Here is a 27,277-nt window from a genome sequence, read left to right as displayed (position 1 = left end):
GCCCAGACCGGTTTGGGGAGGGCTCTGCGCCCCCGGCCCCTCCACCCCCCCCCCCCCTGCCCCCCCCCCCCCCCCCCCCCCCCCCGGCCGCTGCTGCTCTGCCGCGGTCCATACGCTGAGGGGACTTTAGCCTCGTAGAGATGTTGCTCTTCCGGCTTCTGTGCCTTTACCCGTCTGTCGTTTCTGTCTGGCCGACTCCTGTTCCTCACTCCTGGGTCGGGGTCTCTGGGAAGCTTCTCTTCCTCCCTTCTCCCCGCTCAGGTGGAGTTAGGTATGCCTTCCTCAGAGCCCTTCTCACACCGCGCGGTAATGGTCATTGCATTGGTACATTTTGGACGTGGCGCATTTTGTTCTTATTTTATGTTCACATTAGAGTGCTTACTACTTAGAACATTAGCGCTTGGGTCTTGGTCCCTGTGAAAATTTCATGAGAGCTCTGGGCCTTTCCCTCGACTGATGCGTGTACATGTACCATTATGTGCGGTGTTGGTCCCTCCATGGCTCAGGTAAGAATTCCGGATCCAGAGTGTCTCTTTCCCCCTTAGGCTTTGGCCGTCTGTCGCTGCTGCTGTCCCTTCCATTCTTCTTCCTGTTTCGATGCTGGCATTTCCTTCCTGTCTCTGCTTTTTTCACCCTGCATAGTTCCGGCTTTGATGTTTTTTGATAGGCTTATTCCCACCTCCGCCCTTCCAGTTCCTGGGCTCACGTCACCAGTGCCGGTCCTCTCCGATTAATGTTACTTAGTTCCTGGATCTCTGAAAGTTGTTCTTTCCCTCCCTGCTTCTGGTGGTAAATTGGGAAGGTTCTTACTGAACATCCTGTGCTTACTTAGCACCGTGAAACTGACGTTTCTATTGAGAGGCAATGGAGAGCTCTTAGGAAACGTATCAGACTCGCGTATCTACGGAGACCCACCCTGTGCTTTGTGAAAAAATTATAGTAATTTCCAAGTAATTTCCCAAGTTCCCAGTATAACAAAAGTGAATAACACAATGGTTTGTCAGCTTTGTCTTTAGATGTGAGTTATCAGACCAGGCGACACTTTCAAACATTATCTTTTAGACATTAGTGAGAAAATAATGCTGTGTTTGTCTCTCATACAAGGAAGAATGTGTTTTCTAATTAAAGTACATTGAGAAAATAGCTGAGGTAAATAGTTCGAAATAAATTCTGAATTGAGGATATTTTTTCCTGTATGTGTGTGTATTGTGCGTGTGTGTTTTAACTGAAGTAAAATTGACGGCTTTGTCGTTTTCATACAGTGCTCACTAATGGATGATTGCTGTAGGCACCAACTCATTTTGATTAAATTCATTTGACTATAGAAGGCTAGAGCAATGAGAAAGTGCTTCTTCAGTTCCACCTGGAAGAACTTTAAGACAACATTTAACTTGAGCACAGTGACTTTTGCCTTCCTAGGGTTTGATGATCAAGCTGTGCCGTTGTTTTTTACAGCAGCTGACTAATAGATCTAGTTTGTCCAGAGCCCAGTTTACCATCTGATAATATGTTTAATGAGGCACATATTGAATTCTTTATGCCACATTAAGGCCAGTTCTATGCTAGTGCCACTTACTTTTAAGTAATTTATTAAATACAGTCACTGCATTTGTTCTACCTGCTTATTTTCACATTCTGACAAAGTAGGGTAGTATCTTAAATAATTTTCAGACTATACTGTTGTAAAATGACAGCAAAGTAAACAGTTCCTTTTTTGTGGTATTTATAGCATCGTATCACTTGCTTTGAACGGGAAGTCATAAATCATTTTTCCAGTGCTGACTTGTAGCGTTCATATGGAAATTTAATTTGATTTTACCTTATGTCTGCTGTTACTTGAGAAGACCAAGTGTTTAATTACAAAAATAACTGAAAAAAACTTTACAGAAGTATTAGGAAATTATATTCTTAAGGTAGTCTAGAACTAACCATATTACACACAGACTGATCTTTTCTTTTAAGCTAATATTTAGAGTACCAGATCATTTTGATTCAGTCCTGTGTAAGAATTTGGACTTCATTGTCTGTATGAATGATCTATAAACAGTAATACCTCTGTTCCATATCATAGGGTCAAGAGAAATATGGATTATTAAATGTAACAAAAATTACTGAAAATGGGAAGAAGGTTCGGTAAGTACACAGATCTTTAATGTTCTCACATGTTTCATCTGATTGATATAAATAAAAACTGAATATAATTATATTCTAGTAGAAGTGATTAACAGGTTCAAAGAATTTCAAATGTATTTTCTAATATGATGTATATAAGACTGTCAGGAAGTAGAGGAAAATTTTTCTTTGTCTTGACGTATTTCTAAAGGTAAGATTAAATTCAGAGGTGATAAGGCAGAGGATTCTGAGCAGGCATTAGCTTTATTAAAGTCTTTTTTCAATAAGTAATAAATGCATATGGCAAAATACAAACGTACACAAAACATGTAGTCAAAAGTCAGTCGCCAGCCATCAGTTTCCCTCCCCAGAGGTAACCAGTTATGTCTAGTGAGATGTACCGTCTTCCTCCAGAGGTAGAAAATAGATACATTTATATGTGCATAGATTAATTTTTTTTAACACAATCTTTTAACAGTTTATCTTGGAGATGGTGCTATTTCATTGCATGTACAGCTGGCACACAGTTGTTTTTTTTTTTTTTGCGGTACGCGGGCCTCCCTCTGTTGTGGCCTCTCCCGTTGCGGAGCACAGGCTCCGGACGTGCAGGCTCAGCGGCCATGGCTCACGGGCCCAGCCGCTCCGCGGCATGTGGGATCTTCCCGGACCGGGGCACGAACCCGTATCCCCTGCATCGGCAGGCGGACTCTCCACCACTGTGCCACCAGGGAAGTCCTGGCACATGGTTTTTAACTGCTGCATAGTTGTATGTTGTATGGCTGCATCATAGTTTATATAACTTATTTATTTGCAAGTATGTAAATATACCTGTCTATCGGTAGACATTTAGGATGTTTCCATTTTTTGCTATTACAAGCAGTATCTTGCACGGTTCATTTTGCAAGTATGTAGATATGCCTGTAGAACATATTTTATGAAAGTGGAATTGCTAGGCCATATGCAGTTGGTCATCTTCATACAATTCCAAATTGTGCCCTAAGGCCCTCAGTCAGTTTCAACCTCTGGAGCCTTGGATTTCTCCATGCCTTTGCCCATTCAGTATGTTGTCAAACTCTTTGATCTTTGCTAATAGAGAATTGAGAGAAAATGGTATTTTTATTTGCATTTCTTTTTAGTAGGGTAGAGTAGGGTAGGGTAGAGTACCACAAGCCATTTATATTTCTTTTTTGTTGTTGTCATTGAATTATCAGTTTATACCCTTTGTCTCTTTTTCTGTTGGGTTGTTGGGTTTTTTTTGGTTCATAAATTAAGGAAATTAACTCTCTGTAAGATAAATTGCATCTTCCCCAGTTTTAAAAAACTGCTGAAATGCTATGGTTTTATAGCCAAAGTCTGTTGTTTAAGAAAGAGTTTAAAATTTACATGTAGTTGAGTTTTTTAGATTTTCTTTAATTGAACTGTCTTTGTCAGATTTTGGTACTTGGAAGTTTTTCTTTTAAGTGCTTTGAAATAGCTTTACAAATACTGCAATTACCTGTTCCTGAAGCTGTTCCTTGGTAGAAGTCATGTGAATTGGATCTTTTTTTCTTTTCCGCCTTTTGGGCATATGTAATGCAGATAAGTCTTTGGCCACTGTCCCTGTTTTCATTTTTCCTGTGATAATTAGTTTTTTAGATTTTCTATTTATTTTGGAATATTTTTCCTAAGAATATCATCCATTTCATTATATTCAAATTTATTTATATAGAGCTGAGCACAATGGTGTTTTAATTTCCTGTATTTTAGTGTTTATCAAACATTTTGTTCTGAGGACCTCTTTAAACTCTTAAAAATTATTGGTTAGTGCAAAGAACTTTTGTCTGTATAGTTTATCTAGAATTATTTACTGTAAGAAATTAAAACTGAGAAATTTTAAGAATCTGTATTAACTCTTTTAAAACTAATAACCTGTTACATGTTAACATGAATAACATCTTTTATGAAGAAAACCCCCTGTATTTTCTCATGCAGAAAACTTCCATGAGAAGCGTGGCATTGTTTTATGTTTTCAGAAATCTTTACTATTTGGCTTAATGGAAGACACCTGGATTCTCATCTCTGCTTGCAGTCAGTCTGTTGTGACATACTATTTTGGTTGAAGTATATAAAGAAAATGCTCCTTTACATAGATAAAGTTGGAAAAGGGAGGAATATTTTAATAGCCTTCTCAGATAATTGTGCGTATTTTTCTGCTACACCAAAACGCCAAAAATGTTAGTTGCAATGAAGATTCTGAAAAACTATCCTTGAGCTTTCAGTACTCAAGTTACATTAAAATCCATGGGTCTGTGTTGCACTGTGAATGAATCTTTACCTATGCATAATTTTGTGGCATCTTGTAGGTCATTTGGAAAATACTGGTTTACTAAGTTTGCCGATTTTTCAAGTGTTGGCACATTTTATTTTTTAATATCAAAGAATCATAAATCAGTAATCTCATCATCAGAGTCACTAAGTTTTGGAATGTTGTCAGCCTCACAGTGACAGATGTGCCAAGTTTTCCAAAATTCTGCTTTCTGTTTGAAAGCTTTAATTTGTTATTGTGAACATATACTATCATTTATTTTCCTTGAAATGAAAGGCTCACTTCAGTTATTTTTGAGATAATGTCTACCTGCCAAGTAGTCAAGTCTAAATAATCAGTGTATCCATCAGTTGTTTGTTCAGGAAAAAATTGGTTCCATGAAAAAGGTATGACTAATTCTACCTGCAACTCAATATTTGGGTACTGTCATTCATTCAGTATCCAAATATTCAATATTTGTTCTGAGATATACAGTCTACATTTTTTTTGATTTTGAAAATTAAACTCAAAAAGTTTATTTAAAGTGAAAATACATATATGTATATTTTTAAAGTGGGAATATATTTTAGCATTTTTCAGCGTAGAGAAGTTAGATATTATCCAAAGAAATATAAGATTGAATATAAAATAAATTTACCAATGAAAATAAATCCTTCCAAAATATCTTGAGATCCACACAAAACAAAATAATAAAATAAAATGAAAATATAATAAAATGATGACAGAACAGGTACCAAACATATGTGTCATATCAGTATAAATAAATGTAAATGCACTATATTCATCCATTGAAAGAAAAAGGTGCTCAGACTGAAACACAAAGCAAAACCCAATTCAGTATTACATACAAAAGAGACATCTGAAAAATGATTCAGAAAAGTTAAAACAAATAAAAAGGCATATCAAAGGCATAAAAAGTAAAGCAGGAATAGGGATCTTAATAGCAGACAGGTTCAACTCAGGGGGAAGGCACTAAGCATCTTTAAAACGATAAAGCACTGTGGATCAATCCACAGTGAAGATCTCATCATTAGAAATAGCCATTCAGTGAGTAAGTAGTGTTAATGACCATAAGCAAAACAACAGGAAATAAAAGGAAAAATAGAGATTCAGTAGGAGTAAACTTTATTTCACTTTTCAAGTTCAAGTGGACATAAAAAGTCGTAAAATAATCAAGTAGGTCTAATTGGTAGATACTAAATTCTACATTCTGAATATGGAGAATAAACCTTCTTTTGAGTGCCTATAAAGTTTTCACAAAACTGGACATATGTTTGGCTGTAAGGCAAGCCTTAATAAATTCCTGTGGAAGATACATTTGACGTTCATTTTAGCATGCCAGCAATTAAATTGCCTTATAACGTAAACACTGGTTACCTCTGGAGAGGCGGTTTAAGGAGAAGAAATGGGGCCTTTTTCTGTATACATTTCTACATTCAGAGTTTTGATATAGTACGTGTGTTGATTTTGTAATTTAGGCAAGATTTTTTAAAAGCCTCATTTTCGTAATAGTATCCTTACTTATCAACCAGCATGTAATTTATATGATCTACCGCTTACCTGTTATAGCCTTATTAAGGGAAGGAAGATAACTAAGAGATATAAAACAATCTGTATCTACAGAGAATTAGGTAAGATGAGCATGTTTGTCGAATTTTTAATTGTGAATAAGAATTCTTGCCAAAGGCAGTGTTCAGTTCATGTGACTCTAAATTAGTGCCCTTGATCACAAATGTGCTCTATTACCCCCATGTGCACACAGTTAGGTGTGTAGTTATTCTGATAACGTACATCTCTCATTGACTTCATTTGTTTTGGGGCCATAAAATGATTGTAATTTCCATTAGAATTATATCCCCAATAAAAACAATTAGAATGTCAGTAAATTGTGGACAACATTGATATCAGCTAAGTAGGTTTTAAGTTTTTAAATTTGGTGGGAAAAACTGGATATGGAGCTTTACTTGGCCATCTTTATCATTACAGAAAGAACTGGTTGTCTTCTTGGGCCGTGTTGCAGGGTTCATCTTTACTGTTTACCAAAACTCAAGGAAGTAGCACAAGTTGGGTAAGTATTTCTTTTCTTTGGAGGCTTTCTACATTTAAATTATGTGGCTGGTGTTGCACCTGAACTTCACGAAGTATTCCAGAGTCCTCCTAGCTACCGCTAGCTTGCAAATAAGAGTAAATGAGGTTTTCTTAGTTAAAGATGCATTTTGACTCACAAGAGAAAGAAAAGGGCTACTTAGAAAAGTCTGACTCATATTGTTAAAACCAACCGATTATATTTTATGCATTGAACTGAAAGGTGGCCTTACTACTTGGGCGTTAGAGAACAGATATATTTCTTGGTCTGTTTTCAGGATGCCAAAGCTTTCCTGTGTCTGTGACTTGGCTCTTTCAGATATTTAGTCAGAAAATAAGCAGTCATGTGACAAGCCCCACCTTGAATTGTGATCTGACCCTTAGTTACTAGTCAGGTTTCCATGTCTATATATGATATCAGCCAGCTTTGAGAAGAAAAAGAAATGTCACCATTACTTGTGGGACTTTGAAGCTTTTCGTATATTTATTTGAGTGTTTACTATCGTTACTCCTTGGTTATTTGTAATACAAATACCAAAAATTATAATTTGTGACATATCATAATAGCTAACATTTTTTGAATGCTGAAAATGTATTAGGTACTGTTCTAAGTGTAGAGGATGGTATATATATTATCCTCTTAACTCTGGGAGAGTACTGTTTATCATTCCCTCTCCACCTGTTGGAGATGAGAAAATGAAGTATAAAACAGTTCAGTGCCTCGCTCAAGGTCTTACAGCTACTAAGCAACAGATCTGGGTACCATTTTGGCTCCAGAGTCCATGCTCTGGGTATTTCCAAAAAGGTTTTAAAATGAAATTAATCTAATGTTTCTAGTCTGCTTTATATCCTGCCTTAACCAGTATTTCTTACAATTACGGAGTTGATTTAAAATTAACAGGACCTATTGACTTTACGTTTGATAAAAGAGAAATCCATTTGTAAAATTCAAGCAAATTTTAGTCATCTACATTTACAGTGCAACATGTAACATTGTTCTGAGCCAGGAGTGCCACAGAGCATATTAGTCCTCAAATACTCTGATATGGCAACCCCAAAAATCTGCTGGATTGAGCACGAATATGAACTTTCTGGAATGTTTCTTCTCTTTTGCTTCACTGATGCTTTGATTTGCTCTCTGGTCAGCCAGTACAATGGAACTGACCTGTGATATGCTTTCCACATTAAAAGATTGAAATTTTTGTTTGACTTGTCTTAAAGTAAATTGATAATTATTTCTCCTTTTTCCCCTGAGGTGAAGCATATGGTACTTTTTTTGTTTATATTAATGCATTTCTAGAAGAAGATGCAGTTATTTCTTCTTCCTACTCGTGGCTCAACTTTTATTTGAAACTGAGTGAAGTGAATGAAAGAAAAGGAATGGAGAAGCAATTAGAGATTAAAATAATTAAAAAGTTCCTGAAGAAAGCTGGATAATGGTCGTTTATTTGATAATTACTGACCCCTAAAGATTGAAGGCTGTGGTATATACAGATAAAGCAAGTACATAGATCATTGTGGTAAGTGAGGCATCATTGAGGTAGGCAGATATATATGTGATTTAAAGAAAATGAAATTAAAAAAAAAATTTGAAGATGTTAAGTGAATACCCTGGCACAGAATCATTAGTACAGGCTGGTTGCATTTTATGAAGGTCTCTTGAGGACCTTACATAATTCAGAACTCATAATTAAAACTAATGCCGACAGAGGGTGTGGGGTATTTCTGTTTATCAGCTAAAGTTGTGTTATTGCATTACCATGTGGTAATAGCAGAAGCGTAGCTTACAATTCACTGAGCTAGCCAATTTTGAAATTGGAGAATTCTTAATGGAGTTTTAACTTTAGAGATTCACTCTTTGAATTTTTGCCTTAAATGAAATTTTATTAATATGTTGTTAATAATACAGTACATTATGGTAATCATTTCAGGTTGGTATAATTAAATAAAATATAGTCACACGGTGTTTTATAGTCTTAAAAACTAAACAGATATGATAAAATGCTGGGTTATACAGTCAATTCTTAATTTTTATTTTATGGCTAATTAAAAAATCTCAAACTGCCTTGCTTTTTCTTCCCATATGTAGCACATATTAAGGGAACGAAAACTAATTTAAGTGGCCTAAGTAAAAGCTAGTAAGATTATTCAAATAAAAAGTGTGTAAGTATGTGTAATATATTTTGGCATATACAACACTCATGAATATTAAAAACTGATGAAATATGCAAGATGCTTCTTAATTAACTCTGTAATTAGGATTGTTCAAAAAGGGTTTGAAAGAATCTTAGCTTTGTTTCCCTGCTCGGTCACCAGCTAGATCTTTCGTAGGTAAAATGTTATCCTGTTTATACAGTGAAATCACACCTAACCTGAGGCTAACACATAAGCCCAAAAGACAAAAATCACTTGTAGTGAAAATTTCCCTTGAGTGTCTCTCGGGAAGATGCTGTGAGAAGTCAGTCTCTCACAGAGCCAGTGTTTTCCTTTGATGTTAGAAGAGATTGCGTTTCCTTCATTTGGGTTCAGATGGTTTGTTCTGGGGCCATGCTGGAGAAGTATGGTTCTTTACAGATTAGTTTCACACTTGGTGCAAAAACCTACATCGAGATCCACTGGAAGAAATAGCCAGTTCAAATCTTACATCTACTCCGGGGCATATACTCATCGATGGGTTGCTGAGCAAAACCATCCATACCGTTTGAAGCTCTGCTTTTAGAAAACCATTCATGCTTTTTGTTTATTTTTGGTTTCATGAGTAGTAAAAACTGAGTAAATGAAATGTGCATATGCCACACACAGCTCCACTGTAAGATAATTTTACACCAATGCTGAATCATCCAGAATCCAGCGAGCCTTTCCTTCTCCTCGGGATAGGTAGACGTCACTTGTTTTCCAGAAAATATTAGTTATCTCCCGGGTTGTTATATCAGTAACTTAAATTATACTTTCCCTTTTCTTACTTCCTTCACCTCATTTGTTCAGCAGACATAAAAGCCTGCTCTGTTCTGGGCCTGGTGTTAGACTTGGGGGTTCAGAAGTGAGTAATGTGACCCCCGTCTTCAGAGCTTACACTGTAACAGGGGGACCAGCACATGCACAGTCACAAGACCACACGACATACACTCTGTTCCTTGAAGATTTAAATACTCATATTCCTTGAGTATTTCAAAAGTCACCCCACAGATACTGGTAGTTGTTCACATTCATTTATACGATGCTTTCAAATTTCTAAAAATAGTGGCTTCTTTGGACCAGATAATACTTTGTTGTGGGGACTGTCTTATGCATTGGGGGGTTCAGCAGGTAACAGCAGTACCCCACCTCCAACTGAAAGCGTCTCCAGACATGGCCAGATGTCCCCAAGTGGCAGAATCGCCTCTGGTTGAGATCCACTGTCCTAGAGGAAGGGGAGGGCAAGCTGGGTGGCAGGGCCTCTCCCAAGAGAGGACGCAGACAGAGACCAGAGGACAAGGCCCGCAGGCCATAGGAGGGACTCAGAGACTCCTCTCCATTCCCCCAAGGCTTCCACTGTGAGTATACGGGAGAACAAGTTAGCTTAAAGTAAGTTGTATAAAGCATTCATCTTAAAAATAAAACATGAATTTATAGAATGAATTCAGAAGTCAGAAAATACTCTGAGATAAATTCTAGGGCCTTTGAAAAATATTTTGGAGATGCAGCTTGGCCTGTGTTACCTGCTTACAGAGTCCTGCTTTTGGCCTCTCTGGTTCCGTTACGGTTTTCTCCTGTATGTCATTTTGCCGTTGTGCACTGTAATGACATCGTCATTTTCTTCCCTTTTCCCATCAAGTCATTCTGCCGGCAGGGCTCAGTCTCTGAGCTCCTGCTCTCGCTGCTTTCTTCTTGGACAGACTCTGTCAGCCGCCGGCCTGCTGTCGCATATGTAAAATCTGCTCCTGTGTCCGCTGTCACTGTATGTGTTCTTGTTGCATGTCCTTTGCCACGGTAGTTCTGTTTTCTTTGCCATGAATGCATTGGAGCGATGATTACAGTAGAGAAAAGCAGGACTAGATTTTGAGAAATAATGGATAACAAACCCCAAATTTTGCCAACCACATTGAAGCATTTTTATAGCATTCCATGTCATGTGATTGTATTGATATTTGTATTTGGTTGCTATAACTTATTTGGTTGGCTACTTATATCTTACCTTATAGCTAACTATCTACAGAGCATGTCATGATGACAAGTTAAGTTGATTTCTATCATTTTGTTAAATGTGTCCATTTAAGTTTTGTGACTTTTGAGATATATCAAATTTGCTCAGAAAGTTATCTGTGCCCATCATAGCTTTATGATTCATTACATGTCTTTTGAATGACAAAAGGTACTAAGGAAGGCAAAGGCTTTGTAGAATTGTTGAAATTTTTGTTGTGAATTTTATTATGATACCACTAATAAAACTCCATGAAATACCCTAAATTTTGTTTTAATTCCACTAATAAATTCCATGTAATATCCTAAGTTTTGTTTAGTTATAACAAGTATATTATTTAAGTCCACACTGAAAAGATGAAGTAAACGGGAACAGATGAATTCAAACCATTTATTAACTGTGAAACTACGAAGTAGTCATTAATGTTATGAATAGCGGTAAGTTTTCACAAGATTGGGGGGTAGGATCCATTTCCAATAACAAACATGATTTGAAAATATTTTAGCAAATGAAATTTCCTGTAACAAATCTTTATGACCTTAAAGATTACAATTCATCGGCCCTTAAAGATTTTAAAACCCCCAAACCCTACACTAACATAGGAATGCTATTTTCTATTCTCAGTTAACAGACTAAACAGAAATTTAAGTTATGATGGCAAGATACAGAGTAGGTCTGTATTTAACATAAATTTTCTGATATTTTCTAATCTTTTCCTTATCTGGTGAACAAAATATAATAGCTAAGTGCTGCTTCTTCTCAACCCGCCCGTGTCAGCTGTTTTCCTCTTCTGTTCGTGGTTCCTCATTAAATTGCTGAGGCTTCAGAGCACCTGGCTCTAGTTTTTATTTCTAACAAGGGCTGAATAGAAGAACATGGGGCTTAGGGTTTTGTTTTTACAAGTTATTGTTACTTGTTGACAACATAAATAGTTGATAAGAAAATAACCCTTGAAAGCACAAAATCAGGTTTAGAGAATATTTATTAGGTGGAAAAGAACTTGTTTTTCTGCCAGATATTATTTATATGTATATAAGAATATTGCCTTTTGAACACATCGTTTTACCTAGTCATAGATAGTTTAGAATAAATTCCCAAAAATAGAATTGCTAAGCCAGAGGATACATGTGTTTATAAATTTGTAAATATAGTATTAGCAGTTTTTCTTCTCTAGGAGTTCCAATCTATATCCTACTTGCAAATGAGGGCCTGTTACTCTGTAGCCTCACCAATGCAGTTTTTCATCGAACTTTTTTTGTTGTTTTTGCACTAATGGGTGAAAAAAGATTTTACTATGGCTTTATTTTGTATTTTTCTTATAATGATGGAGGTTGAGCCATTCTGTTTCCTTTTCTATGAACTATATATAATCATGTCTTACATTTTTCAATTTCAGTTTAAAGTAGGAATGGTTATTTTATAATACAAAAAGAGAAGAGGAATTTGAGGTGACCACCTTTTTGATTTATTGTTCACAATATAAAATTGGCCTTATTCTTTTCGGATACACACATGTACGTGAATATAACATAAAGGTTTTTCCTTTTTTCTAAAACGAAGTTTGGGAGTAATCAGTCCAAACCAGAGTTCACGGTGGACCTTAAGGGGGCAACGATTGAGATGGCTTCAAAGGATAAATCCAGCAAAAAGAATGTATTTGAGGTAATAAATTATTCTCTAAGTATAATCTACATTCTCAACCATAGTAACTTCATGTTCTGTTTTGAGTTATTTCGGGAAATGGTCTTTCAGTGTGACTAGTTAAGGCAAAGTTAGTCATTAAGTTAGTTTGTATCATAATTTAAGGAAAAAAGCTGGTGTAAAGATCTGGCTTCATTTGCATAAGTCATTGGCTCTCAGACGATGTATTACAAGCCTTTGTTCCACAAGTCGTGCCTTTCCCCAGCAACAACAGAAGGGTGTGGTTCCCTTTGCCTACCAAATCTAATATGAAAAAAAAACACATGAAAACCTTCCTATTTGTCATTAAAAGCCCTCCACAGTAATACATGATCCTCTATCAGTTACTTACTGCTGCCTAGCAGACCATCCCCAAACTTAGTAGCCTGAGGAGAGAACCGTTTTGCTTGTTTGGTTTGGCCTGTGCGGAGCTGAACGTTTCTGATCCCAGCCGGGACCCGTCACCGGCTTGAGTCATCCAGGGGCTTGACGGGGGCTGGACGGTCGAGCCCCGCCTCCGGGTTGGTGCCAGCTGTTGGCTGGGCTCCTGCTCACCATCTCTCCGCCTCGAGGAGGTGACCCTAGGCTTCTTCACGTGTCAGCGTTCCAGGGGGGCCAGAGTGGGAGCCGCAGGGCTTCTTGGGGGCCGGAGTAAGAGTCAAACAGCAGCGTGTTCTGTGGCGCACAACAGGCCGCGGGGCTGCCGAGGATTCACGCGCGCCCCCCCCCCCCCCGCAGGTGGAGGGGCGGAAGCAGGGCACAGGGCTGCGTATGCAGAGAGCACAGGGTGCTCGGACCGTCTTTGCAAAGAATCTCTCCTGTCTCAGGTCTTTCCTACTTGTCGTCTAGGCAGATTAGAATAGTTGATATTTCCCAAGTGGAACCCGGGTTTTCCTGTCTTGATGGTTTTCACTCCCGATGAATCTGCCTTTAATACCAACAGCTGCTAGTCTCTCCTTGTCAAATGTTCCCTTTCTTCCAAGACCCACAAGAAACATTACCACAGCACAGATGCTGCTGCTTTATGCTTTTAACATAGCACTTGTTCTCATGTACCTGGAGCTTTCATCATCTGTAAATTATTCCCCCGCTAGATTATTAAAAAAATTTTCTTTTCAAGCAAAGAGACTGCATGTTTTTACTTATTTTTACAAAGTGAGAACCTCTAACAGAGTATCTTGGCCCACTCTCTAGAAGAAATGCAGGAAAGGAAGTCACTGTTACCTGAGGTAGCCTTGTCTCGTTCCAGAATGAAGAAGGTCCCGTGGTCAAATAAATTTGGGAAATAGTATATATTTTATTCCTCTGTTAGGGAGTCACGGTGCACCCTGGAATAGCAAAACTCTGAGAAGTCTTGAAGGATAGAGTCTTGTTTAGCTCTTTTCAATCCAGCATTTCCCAAATTAACATCACATAATGAGTTCTTATTTTTTTGAGGAGTGCCTTTTAAAACATTACTTCAGGAGCTGTTTGAGGACTATATCTCAGAATGTTGTTTGGGAAACATTGCCATATGTTCCTCTAGGAAAAAAGAAAATCAGACACTTACCAAACAGAAAATAGAAGGAATGATTTCTATAAATACCTCAAAATTCTTCCTCAGTCAGGTGTGAGAAACTTTGAACCCAGGAGATCACACATAAATGGGTTATTGCGTTCATATAGAATCATATATAGTGTCCTTACTTTAGTTAGTTCATGATTTGACAATTTAATGATGTTTCTGTCCAGAAGGGTTGTGATGTTTATTGTCTGTGCCCTCTCTTTGTGCCAAGTCATTGTAATTTCCTATTAAATAGTCAATATTGAAAGTCTAACTCTCGTATATTCTCTTTCTATATATATTTTTTTAACCAGAGAGAGAAATTCTCAAATTTATGTTAAAATATTATAGATTTTATTTCTTAACAAATTATGTTTCAATTCTCATTTAAAATGCACAGCGTAGATACTTGAACTTATTTTTTAATGATAAAGTATTCTAGATTGCAGCAAGTTTTATGTTGTTTGTGTGACGGAGTTTGGGATCCTAAATTATTAGATTTTCATTGAGAATTTACTGTGAGAAAAATGTCATGTTTTGTAAAATTATCCAGCTGGTATTCTTTTATACGAAAATAAAAGATAATTCCATCACTGTGGAGTACTGTAACCTTTCCACTATTAATATAATATATGGCATCCAATCTTCCGGTGGTTTTGTAGACTTTGAATTAAATGTATTTATTTACTTCATTGAAAGCACTAACCATACTTTTTTTTTCTCTTTCCTTCTTATCTCTAAAGCTGAAAACCCGTCAAGGAACAGAACTGCTGATTCAGTCTGATAATGACGTTGTTATCAATGAGTGGTTTAAAGTTCTTAGTAGCACTATCAGTAATCAGGTATGTGTTTGACTCAGGTAAATTTTTTTAGCTTTAGAGCTGTTTTTCTTGTTTGTTTGTTTTTTTTTTTTGGCTTTCTAACTGGTTATTATATATCTAGTTTCCAATTTATATTTGAAAAAATACTTTTTAAAAATACATATTTTGACAGAGGTAGGAAAGATAGTGATTAGTTTAGCAGTTCCCAGGGGCTGATGAGTGATTTAACATAGGATTTTGCCACCAGTAGATTCCACATAACTTTCACATGAGGCACTGGTTCAAAAAGAAAATAGCTCAGGAGGTAGGGACAGTGTAACTGTGCCTAGTACGTAGTATTTATTCATGGAGCGAATGCTTTGGAAATCATCCTATTTGGTGGAAGCAGGTCCTGAGCAAAATGGTGAGATGCGTGAAGCTGTCGTCTTGTCATTTGTACTTTTTCTCTCCTAGTGACCTTTCTACTCAGAGTACCCTCACGTTCCTGGAAAATGTCTTCTCATGTGTATTACAATGAAAAAGAACCTCGCTTTTATATTCTGAAGCTGTGTTTGTAAGAGCAGTAATAAACAACTAGAAGCTGTACTTTCTTAGACTGTACTCTTACCCCCTCACCATATGGGGACATGGTTCCTGATTAAGGATCATGTATCAGTGACAGAAGTGAAATGAAAGTGAATACTTACGGGAGTATGTAATACAGGTTTTAAACTAAATGGAGACAAAAAAATTGGGGAATCACTGGCTTTAGTAGAGATGGAGACGTCTTTCAGAGACTTTATAGGTGATGCTTCATTATTAATAAGGTTTGTGATTGTATCAAGGTGTTCTCCTTCTGTGGGTCTCAGTTTTTCTACTTAAAAAAAGAGAGAGGGCTTCCCTGGTGGCGCGGTGGTTGAGAGTCCGCCTGCCGATGCAGAGGACGCGGGTTCGTGCCCCGGTCCGGGAAAATCCCACATGCCGCGGAGCGGCTGGGCCCGTGAGCCATGGCTGCTGGGCCTGCGCGTCCGGAGCCTGTGCTGCGCAACGGGAGAGGCCACAACGGTGAGAGGCCCGCGTACAGCCAAAAGAAAAAAAAAAAAAAGAAAAATTTTATTTTATAAAAATAAAAAAATTTTTAAAAAGCTCTCTGCATGTTCCTTTCTATGGGCTTCCCTGGTGGCGCGGTGGTTGAGAGTCCGCCTGCCTCTGTGGGTCTCAGTTTTTCTACTTAAAAAAAAAAGAGAGAGATTGCACTGGATTGTCTCCAAGTATCCTTTTAAGCTCCAAAATTTTATGATTCACCCAGTTCAAATCACCCAGATTTGGAATCTGAGCATTCTCTAACTCTTCCGCCTCCAGCTCTTACCTCTTCTAGCAAATTATTTACCAATCTAGATGAGAGTTCTTCCTTTGCAGTTTGTAATACTGTGTGGTATTTCTGAACCTTGTCCCTTTCTTTCCATTTATTCCTGAAACCACGGACAGGCCTTTAAATGTTGATATTAAGAGTAACCTCCTAAACAGTTTTCCTTATTTCATCTCATCCCCCACCAATGCCTTGTTAATGCCACTACGGTATGGAACTTCCTAGTGTCACTTTTATAATATCCTCCCCTGCACAGAAGCCTTACGTGACTCCTATTAGAATTCAACAACCTGAGCCCAATCTGTCTTTTCAAATGTACCTTCTACTCTACCCAGTACGGGCTGGCAGGTCTAGTCACTGTAATGTGCTCACTACCCCTTGAAAGCAAGGGTGGCTGCGTCCATCTCACACACATGTGAGTGCCTTACGCACTGGGGTATAGCAGCGTGCAACCGGATGCTGCACCTTTATGCATGGAGCTTACGATCAAAGGATTAAGAGTAACGATTAAGATTATGATTACTGAGGACAGACAACTGAACAGTTAATATAATGAACATATAAAAACTCTGATTAAGTAGGGGCTAATCTAGTGTAGGGATCAAGGGAGGCCTTGCAGAGAAAGTGGCTTTTTAAATTAAGGCCTAAGGGTTCAGGGAATAAGCCAACTGAAAAGAGGGGAACATATAATTGACTCTAAAAATTTTAAATGTGTACTGTTTACAAAGTGACAAAAGATACTGAGGGCAAAGAGATGGGCAAGATTACAAAACTTTATTAAGAGACATTGACAGAAACTTAAATGAGAAGTATATCATGTTCATGGATTAAAAGATTCAATTATGTAAAGATATAATATTCTTCCAAATGACTTATACATTTGTAGGTTTGAGATTTTTGAATCTCATTCAAAATCCCAGTAGGTTTTCTGGTGGAACTTGACAAACGTATTCTAAAATTCATATCGAAATGCAAAGGGCTAAGACTATGCAAGACACCTTTGAAGAAGACTTGCTGTAGCATATGGCAGGACATTATAAAGCTGTGTATCCATAATGGGATAGATATATAGACCTGTGGAACAGAATAAAGAGCCTGGAGACAGACCTTATAAAGCTGTGTGTCCATAATGGGAGAGATATATAGACCTGTGGAACAGAATAAAGAGCCTGGAGACAGACCCACGGTACCTTTGGACACTCTGTGCCAGGTAGAGCATGTGCTGGGTCAGCTGGATGTCCGAGAAGAATTGGAGCCTTTCCTTACGCTGTGCACAAAAATAAACTCTGGGTGGAGAAAGGACCTCAGAGTAAAAGGCAGAGCGGTGTTTTTCGCTTTGAGAATTCAGCCTGCTTTTTAACTTGTAAAAGTGACCGTAGTTAGGCTGTAAATGAGTTCTAGGATTTCTTTCAGTTCCTGCTATCCGTAGATCTGTGAGTAATGAGTAATGTCAATTAACTGTTGACACGAAGTGCAGTTTTAGAAGGTGGTTGGTGTGAAGCAGTTAAGGTACCTTTGCTCTTACCTTTATCTGTCCTGTTATCACCAATGTACCATCATCCTGTTCTGTCACCACAGATTATAGCCCAGCCTTTTCACTGTTATTACTTGGCACTTGATCAAAATGAGGCAAGATAGCATCACCATCAGTACAAGCGCATTATCCTTGTGAATTATCAGTAATTTCCTCTTTATCGAAATTCAGTTAATGCCATCAATGGGGGTGGGGGGAAGAGTATTTTTAAAGATTTATCAGATATCTAAATCATATCTCCTATGTACTAATTGGTTCCCTAAAATCATTTGGAAGAGTTGATTACTGATCATTCTGAGAATTACATCTAAAGTAATAGCAAAAGTAATATGTGTTTGGAAAATCTCTAACCAACAGATGGTAGAACCCGATGAAGCGATTGAGGAGGATATACCAGATTCACCAGGAATAGAAAAGCACGATAAAGAAAAGGACCATAAGGATCTGAAGAAATTGCGCTGTAAGTTTTCTTTCCCTGTGTTGCTAGTGGTTTGAGTGAGCTTATTCTCTTAGCAAAGGTTTAGAGTAAATATATAAAAGCTGAGTGGACTCTCCAGTGTTACAAGACTTCTAAGATTCAGGAGTTGCAGTCTCAGCGGTTCAGTGTTCTCTCTCCTCGCTAACTCATCATCATTTTTCAGCCTAATCGTATTTACCCCGATGGCATCATATTAATTTTAAGATATTATGATACCCTTTCAAGAGAAACAAAGTGCGCACAACGGAATGTGCTTATGTTGAGGTCTCTAGGAAGCTGAACTTTATTGATTGGAAAATATATAATTACTGTTTAAGAGTCTAGATAGACTTAGACATTAAGAAGTCAGAAGTCACGGGATATGTACCATAGTTCCCTATTGGATGCCAGGCAGCCGCCTCTAGACGGGGATATGTCTGTGCATTTAATCTCCAGACCACACGTTATGTGTACAGGACCAGAGAAACGCCAGCAGTTGTAAGGATTTCATTTTCTTTCCTTTTTTTTTTTGGCCACTCCACGCTGCACGCGGGATCTTAGATGGAACCCGTGCCCCCTGCAGTGGAAGCACGGAGTCCTAACCACGGGACCGCCAGGGAATTCCCGAGGATTGCATTTTCTAACACAGGCCTCTTGTGAATTATGTGCTTTAAATAGGCCATTACCCGTGACTTGAACCTGCTTAAATCTATTTTAACAAATCCACATTTAACTGAGAAATTTTTGGTCTTCACATTAACTGAATGATTAGAAAATCAGTTCTCCTTTTTTTCTCCCACATTCTTATGAAGTTTAGGCCTATTACCGACACTGTCACTGTATAATAGTGTAAACCACGAAACTTTTATTGTTTTAATTCTTTACTAATATATTGTTTGTGCTCTCAACTTTCTTCAAATATGGTTATTTTCAAGAAATTTACTTTCTGAATTTTTATTATTGTAACCCAAAGAGAAATCAGGTCTGCGGGCAATGTGGAAATCCAGGTGGTCCCATCCTTAGCTCGGAGTAGAGATAATTATGTTGAGTCTTAGCCTGAAGTACAAATAATTGTGATGGATATGTATACATATCTATCCCCTGACTCCTAGTTCAGTGAGGATGGGGAAGGGTAGGGGTTTTTTTTATGTTTTATGGTTGGTTACTTTATTTTTTGCTGGTCATTTTACCGTCTAAACCTGATGGAGAGTCCAAGACTATATCATTTGTGAAATAATCAATATAAATTAGAATGACTTACAAATGTCTTGGCACATATACTAAAGAAGGCACAGTTTGCGGTCAGTGTTTAGTGATAAAAATGAAGTGTTTCACTTGGTTTGTCACTTTGAAATTGTGTTAGTTTTTGATTCTTCATGTGTTACTCTTAAACTGTATTAAAGTTAGAAAAACTGAATTTATATACTGTGATTTTTTATATATGAGATTAATATGTTTTGAGTACTAGGTGGAAAAACTTTCATCAAAAAAGTCTTTATTTTATAAAATGCTTAATATCTATCTGTCTTAAGCCACGAAAGTATCTAGCATAGATTCTTCAGAACAGAAAAAAACCAAGAAAAACTTAAAGAAATTTCTTACACGACGCCCCACTTTGCAAGCTGTTCGTGAAAAAGGTTATATTAAAGGTAGGTAGAAGTGATGTTTATAATAATGAACTTTGGCCCAAATCGGAAATAAGACATTTTACATTAAAAGCTGAAAATTTTCCAAACAGTAAAAACGTCTCATTCTTTATTCATAAAGTTATCAGGTTCAGTGTTTAAAATACATTTGAGTAATTAAAATTGATTTTTTAATGCACATGAAGAGTTTATTGTAACTAAAGCATCGAACAGACATGAATACCAAATTAGCTTTTTAGAAACCCTGTACCAGGGGCGCTACATGGATGTGATGGGATGGCGTGGCAGATTTTCAGAATGACAGATTTTTAGTTTTGAGATGCACAGATCAGAAGAAATTTCAAATAATCACTAGCTGTAGAAAGAAAGAAAAAATAATGCACAATTTTATTCTTGATTGTTTGCCTTCAGTTCTCATTTAAGGTAATTTTAAAATTAGGATAAAGTGTTTTTTTCTAACTAATTTTTACATTTTATTTTCATGTATAAGAACCATAATGGACTAACAGAATTTTTTCTTAATAGGAAAGTATTCTTTAAAATCACATATACTTGTATATACCTTTAGTTTTTACAAGCATGTTTAATTCCAAAGATAAAATTTTCTAACACATGACTCAAAACAGAGACATTTGTTCATAATAAAAATATAGGAAAAGGTAACATAATTTATACCCATATATATTAGAGCTGTCTTTTATTATGAAATTTCTAACAAAGACCATTGCAGAAACATCTGTTATGCAAAGCATCTAGATTAAAATACACAAATGAGTTTCATTAAAAAGCTATTTAAAACTTCTAGGAAGAGTTCAGCTAGTTAAGTGATTCAAATTAGCAACCTTAAAGAGTTAAGGGTAAACAGGTACCCCCAGATAATGCACGTGAATTTAGCATATTAAGCTTAGAACCTTAAAAAAAAGCCTGACAAATACTGTATTTTATTTGTTTTCCTGACTATTTAGCACTAATGTGGAATTTCAAAACTGTTGGGTTGAAAGATTACTAGAGCGGACTTTGATATATTTTGTGAAATCAAATGTTGGCACACGATGGGCATGTGTGTTTTTTAAAAAATTTAATTTAATTTATTTTTTTATACAGCAGGTTCTTATTAGTTATCCATTTTATACATATTAGTGTATGTATGTCAATCCCAATCTGATGGGCATGTTTTAATAGTTTAAAAAATATTTGAGTATATGCTAAGTGGTGGACTTGAGCCTCAGTGCTGGGAATGCCTATTGGCTTTCAAGAATTAGAGGGTCCCTGCCCTCATGAAACTTCTGTAAAGATGAGAGACAGACAAGGTAATTTAGAATAATGGTGACTTAACGTGAAGAATCTGACATAGTGATAAAATAGAGAGTAACTGGAATTGGGCTGCCTTAGGATGGTCAGAGGGTTCTTAAAAGGAGGTGACATTTTAGCTGAGACCAGGAGTGATGAGAAGGAGCTCCGTTTGGGGGAAGATTGATCTCTGCACAGGAGGAGAAGGTAAGAAGGGAGCCAGGCAGGAATGAAGGAGGGTGTTCTTGGAGCTTGGAGTCGGAAGAGGTAGGCGAGTGTGGATCAGACAGGCGTGCGTTGTGGTGAAAGTGTCTGCATGCAGGGGTATCTTCTGTTGCACTGTGAATCATTTAGCCATTTTGTGAACTAAAGTTTAGCAAGGTGACTCATTTCTTGAAATCTCTTTCAGATCAGGTGTTTGGAGCCAATCTTGCTAATCTGTGTCAGAGAGAGAATGGCACAGTGCCAAAATTTGTGAAATTGTGCATTGAACATGTTGAACAATATGGTAAGAAAATGAATTTTTTTTTAAAGTTAAGCACACCACCCATTGTTTTGCCATCAAAATCCCTAGGATTTTTATGATTTTGAGTGTTGCAACCAAAAGTTCTTTATAGTCATAAGTTGTCAAGAAAGGCATCTTTTTTGCAAAAACTTATTTTTTTTGTATTGTTTCAAATTAAGACCTTTGCAGTCATCTATTGCATGTTCAGTACTTAGGGTTGATTCAGCATATGGTATTCCTTGAAGCCATGGGGAGTTGGCATTTGCTTAAAATGGACGTGGTGATTGTGAAACTGTGTTTATTAAGAAGTGATCCAGCAGTGTAAGAGACAGGAGGAGATGGTGTTTACTTACTAAGGGGAAGTTTCTTCTGTTTATAATAAAAATGAGATGACATTCCCAAACTGCTAAATCAACTCTAAAGGTATGCAAATAGACAAATCCTCTTTATGTCATTTCCTGTACTTCTGAAGACTTAAACTAATTTCTGTTTTGGTTAATTTTCACATGTTTATAATATTTATTTGTTTATTTATTTTTGGCTGTGTTGGGTCTTCGTTTCTGTGTGTGGGCTTCCTCTAGTTGCGGCGAGCGGGCCTCTCACTGTCGCGGCCTCTTTTGCTGTGGAGCACAGGCTCCAGACGCGCAGGCTCAGTAGTTGTGGCTCACGGGCCCAGTTGCTCCGCGGCGTGTGGGATCTTCCCAGACCAGAGCTCGAACCCATCCCCTGCATTGGCAGGCAGATTCTCAACCACTGCGCCACCAGGGAAGCCCCATGTTTATAATATTTATACTAGCTTTTAAAATAACAGTATCTTGACTGCAGTCCCATTATATCAGTATAGCATCAAAAATACCTTGTGTAATTAAAATATTTGCATAAAATGTAATTTCTGCTAGTCACAGATCTCTGACTCTCAGCCTGACAGTAGAGATGCCATATGCTACTTGGCTTTACTAGAAGTTAAATGAGTAGCACATTAGATGATGTTAAGTGTGTGCATCAATATCATTTACTGAATATGTGAATCTTTGGACTTCATTGTGTGAATTTCAAATGATTCTGTTTCACATATAAAAGAAATTAATAACTGTATCAAATTATCAGTTGTTATAGAACCATTATTTTAGTTGCTGGCTTGTATTAAGTTTATTTATTACAGGCGCTTAATATGACAAGCACTTTGATTCAGAGAGCACCTTAATAGGTACATTTACATTCTCAGATGACACGCCAGGAAACGGGTGGGCTGATTTTAGCTACTGGCTTCCTTTACTTTTTGAATTATCTTCAGGTGTTTGCCAAAGTTTACCTTAAATTGCTAGTATTTCAAGTTTGAGATGGTTTCCTTGAGATGGTGATCCACAGTCTACATGATAAAGTAGATTTGTTGCTGCTCTCACCAAACAATTCAGAGTGAATCTCCGCCCCTCCCCCCCACTGCCACTGCCAAGCATCTATAAAAAGCCATTTAGAGGAAAAAAAGAGTAATTTTATTTTAGGCTAATGTTAATAAATAAGAATTCTAAAACATGAGAGCACCTTTAGAAGAAGCCAACAAGAACTTTAAACATAAAATTATTGTTATTTGTCTCTTAGGGTTGGATGTTGATGGGATTTATAGAGTTAGTGGCAACCTTGCAGTGATCCAGAAGCTGAGGTTTACAGTCAATCATGGTAAGATCATATATTGTTATATACAGAATAACTAACTCATGACTGTTAGAATTGGTTTAAAATAATTTCAAAAACTTTCCCGTTCCTACTGTTTTCCAGATGAGAAATTGGACTTGAAGGATAGTAAATGGGAAGATATTCATGTCATCACTGGAGCACTGAAAATGTTTTTTCGAGAATTACCAGAACCTCTTTTTACATTTAATCATTTTAATGATTTTGTTAATGCAATTAGTAAGTATGTAATTAATTCCGCTCAGTTTTTTCCCTAGATGTTGAAAACCCTCTGTAGCTGCTGCAACACTGTTTGATATTTTAAACAAGTTTTCTCAAAGGATTGTTTTACTCCAGAAATTTTAAATGTAACCACCAGGTGTCACTGTGTATTACCAAATACCAGGTTCCAAAATAATGTCACTGCTTTCAGTTTCATGCAAAATCTCCAGTCATTGTCTTTTTTCAGAACAAGAACCAAGACAGCGTGTCTCTGCTGTGAAGGATCTAATCAAACAGTTGCCAAAGCCAAATCAGGACACAATGCAGACTCTGTTTAGACATCTCAAAAGGTAAGAGTCTCACCACAAAAGAGGAGGAGTAGTTAGGGGGGAAAAGAAGGTCGGAGAAGTGCACAGGTATGAGATGTGGTGTAGGACCCGCGGGGCCAGGGCCATGCAGACCTAGGTTCAGAGCCCAGCTGTGCTGCTTGCTGTCTTTGGGACATGAGAAAGATGACTTCTCTGAGCCTCAGTTCCTCGTAGGTAAAATGGTTTGGTATAAAGAATGCACTGAAGTAGATTTCCTATGTGAAGCATTTATATAATGCCTAGCACGTAGTAAGTGTTCAGAAATTGTTGCTAAAAGTTAATTATGATGAAGATGAGATTGGTTAAGTGAGGAATATTCAGTTACCTTGAAGTCAAGGTAATTAGGTCTAAGTTACTACATAGTCACTCTGAAACTTCTGATAGAAAGAACACGAGATTACTAAAATAAGTGATCACAGTATGAGAGATTTTTTTAGAAAATAGCATAAAATGAGTAAAATTCAAAGTTTAATCTCTGTGCCCTAATGATATTTTCCCCGTCACCCTAGCGGAGTGTTACCTGAATTGTAATAGGTATTCAAGTCTATGTCTTATTTTTAAAACTAAGCTGAAATATCACACATTTAAAGTTTGTGAGAATATGTATACCTTTCAGCTGTGTTTATGCAAAAGAAAGCTTTACGTGCTATTCAGATTGAATTCTCTTTGGTTAAATAGTTTATACGTACCTTAGGAAAATGAGCATTATTTCTCTTTTCTAAATGCAAGCTGTTTATAATACTTTTTGAAGAATTTCCCCTATTTTAAAATTTTCTCTTTTAACAATTTTTGTTTTTCCTCTTAGAGTTATAGAGAATGGAGAGAAAAACAGAATGACGTATCAGAGTATAGCAATTGTGTTTGGTCCCACTCTGTTAAAGCCAGAGAAGGAGACTGGCAACATAGCAGTTCATACCGTCTACCAGAATCAGATTGTAGAGTTAATTCTTCTCGAGATAAATTCCATCTTCGGACGTTGACTCTTACTGAAGGCAACCTGTGGAATAGAAGCCGGATTTCATCAGATTCCAAGTCCTTATATCTGATGTATTTTATGTTTGGACCAAGCAGTGACTCTTTGATTTTGCACTTTTCTGAGGGATCAGAAGGGAATGGGAGAGTCCAGATGTGTGATAGGCCCTCATATTTGCTGCTTTGTTGCAAGTTGATAGAACTGTGTGTACGTTTGAATTAATTTTATCCTGAATGTTTGCATTTCATACTCTGAATTTCAGTAAAAATCACAACTTGCGATTCCAACCAGTCATATACACTGGATAATTTGGTAAGAATACTACATTTTTTCTCCTCAAACTGGATAACATAGAATTTCTTCTCATGATTCAATAGGTTCATCACTCGATAGAACAATACTTACTGTCAGCTATTTTGAAAACGCTCCCGGGCATTTGAAACAAAATGAAGTATATCTGTTTTGAAACCTGTGTATTTTTTTTCGGGGTTTCTGCATGCAGTGGCAGTCTGATTGCTAGGACCCATTATAACCCAGATGCGATCCCTTGATGAAGGCTTGCTGTCTTTACGGAGTAGCACAGCAGCATACTAATAGTACTTAAAACACTGTGATTTACTGGAGTTTAATTTAGCATAAGCCAGTTCAGGGTATTTTGGGGCTGTCTGTGCTACACTGACTTGTAGCTAACAATCCTAATCTACCTAGTGCCATACTGAGTTCTTGGTATGACCCTGTGGAAACCAACGTTATTTGATGTAAATACAGGCTAAAGACTCACTGTCCTTTAGCTTATGTATATAATTGTGTTATATAGTCTCAGAGTACATTCTAACCTCTCATTTCTAATCACGATATTGGTAATTCTCCGTGAATGTTAGGTTTCCTCCAGAAATAGGCCGTTATTTGAGAAAGCTAACTGTGTGCACTTTTAGATTTTAATCACATTTACAGGCAAATCACTGTAATGCAAATGGTACTGGAACAATGCTGAATAGACTTGCTAAATGGTAAATGCACTACAAGAGGAACCTTTTAGATTATTTAATATGTACAGAATACATTAGAAAAAATTTATTACAGAATTCTAACTCTGCAGTACGAATAGTGGAAACCCATATGGAAATGAGAGGGATGTCAGATCGAAAATGACATTGCTAAATTTGAGAATTTCCTTTTACATTACTATTGTAGATTGGTTTGTATAATAAAACAGGGTTTGGAAGGTTTTGTTACAGAGAGCATGGTCTGCTGAAGATTTTTTAAAATGTATTTTTCTAGATTAACTGCTGTATATGAAATGTCTAATCTGAATAAAGAAAACTATAAGAGGTTTAGAGATTTTTCCATTGGAAGTGTGCATTTTGGTTTTTAATTTTGTTTTGTTTTTGCATTTACTGGCACACTCTTATAATACCTCATTTAAAAAGAAATCAACTGAATCCAGTACTTCCTGTGGCAAATGTTTTCCTCGTTTGCCCCCTCCCGCCCCCTCCCATTCCCACCCATCCCCACCCACCCACTCCCACCCCCTCCACTCTTTATTTCTGCATCAATATTTGAAAGTGAATGATTTGTAACCAAGACTCTGTTTCTTAGGGTTGCATCTATAATTTACAGATTACTTTTCTTGGGGACAAATATTTTTTGTATGACCTGCGTAAAAACCTCTCACCTGAGTTTTGTGGTGAAAATGTTGTTTGTTGTTGTGATCTTGTTAAATTGGTAACAAACCAAGCTACTTGACAGCAATGGGAAAGCATTGTTTTGGGTAGGGAGGAAAACTCCCGAATGAGAATGTTTATATTTGCCTAAAGATGTCCTTAACAGTATACAGTATGCTTTAGGCCTGGCCTATATAGTGATTGTATGCCAGGAAAACAATTAGACTCAAATCAGTGATGTTCTTTCTCTTGGTAGTTATGACATATCAAAGATTAAAAGTGTCCTGTGTTTCTTGTTTCAAAGTACACCTGTGTGTATGTGAAGTCTTGAATGTTTTAATAGTCCACAGCTAATCAGCTTATTGTAATATTGTATGTATAATGAGATCAATGTCTTGTGTTTTCATCCTTTGTGAATTAGAAATTCTCACTTGCTTTCTTGTCATAACAAAACCAGTAATATTTTTCTGTCTTGACAGCTTGATTTTTAGTAGAAAATATATTAAAGGCTGAAATAAATTGTCAGTGGAATTTCATTTACTAATAGGCTTTCCTTCAGAATGTCATTTTAAAAAGTAGTTGGAAATTGAAAGGAAAAAGTATATTCAAGTATGTTATTATAATCCAATAGAAGGAAGATACTTATTATTTAAATGTTACAGCAGTAAGAAATTTTACCTTTTACTCTAGAAAAATTATGAAATATTTCTGGGAAAAAGATGTTACCTTTTAGATAGAGGCAAATCTATAGATTTTTTTTTTTCTTATGTGAAAAGTACAGATGGAATAATTCAGCCAAACTTTGGGCCTAGGCAGTTGTGTTATATACACGTATGCACATGTATGTGTATGTAAATGTGTGTGTGTATTTGT

The 27,277-nt window shown here is 36.9% G+C and overlaps 1 protein-coding gene across 14 annotated transcripts in view; it reads left to right on the top strand.

Annotated features, from left to right (window-relative positions):
* Window positions 1–26,218, top strand: part of ARHGAP12 (Rho GTPase activating protein 12) — a 120,982-nt gene extending 94,764 nt beyond the window's left edge. For 9 of the 14 annotated variants that reach the window (XM_055087724.1, XM_055087722.1, XM_055087720.1 and 6 more), the window contains 12 exons: window positions 2,072–2,133; window positions 6,404–6,485; window positions 10,317–10,439; window positions 12,243–12,344; window positions 14,649–14,747; window positions 17,966–18,068; window positions 19,598–19,714; window positions 21,411–21,509; window positions 23,106–23,183; window positions 23,283–23,417; window positions 23,647–23,749; window positions 24,573–26,218. In XM_055087724.1, coding sequence (XP_054943699.1) covers window positions 2,072–2,133; window positions 6,404–6,485; window positions 10,317–10,439; window positions 12,243–12,344; window positions 14,649–14,747; window positions 17,966–18,068; window positions 19,598–19,714; window positions 21,411–21,509; window positions 23,106–23,183; window positions 23,283–23,417; window positions 23,647–23,749; window positions 24,573–24,747 — 1,278 coding nt within the window. In that variant the 3' untranslated portion in view covers window positions 24,748–26,218. The remainder of the gene's footprint in view (window positions 1–2,071; window positions 2,134–6,403; window positions 6,486–10,316; window positions 10,440–12,242; window positions 12,345–14,648; window positions 14,748–17,965; window positions 18,069–19,597; window positions 19,715–21,410; window positions 21,510–23,105; window positions 23,184–23,282; window positions 23,418–23,646; window positions 23,750–24,572) is intronic. The other 5 variants (XM_028496494.2, XM_028496491.2, XM_055087723.1 and 2 more) reach the window with 1 other exon arrangement.
* Window positions 26,219–27,277: the final 1,059 nt, after the last annotated feature.

This window comes from Physeter macrocephalus, chromosome 11, assembly GCF_002837175.3.
Source record: "Physeter macrocephalus isolate SW-GA chromosome 11, ASM283717v5, whole genome shotgun sequence".
Classification (NCBI taxonomy): domain Eukaryota; kingdom Metazoa; phylum Chordata; class Mammalia; order Artiodactyla; family Physeteridae; genus Physeter; species Physeter macrocephalus.
The sequence above is the reverse complement of the archived record's forward strand: the minus strand, read 5'-3'. Positions and strand labels throughout refer to the sequence as shown.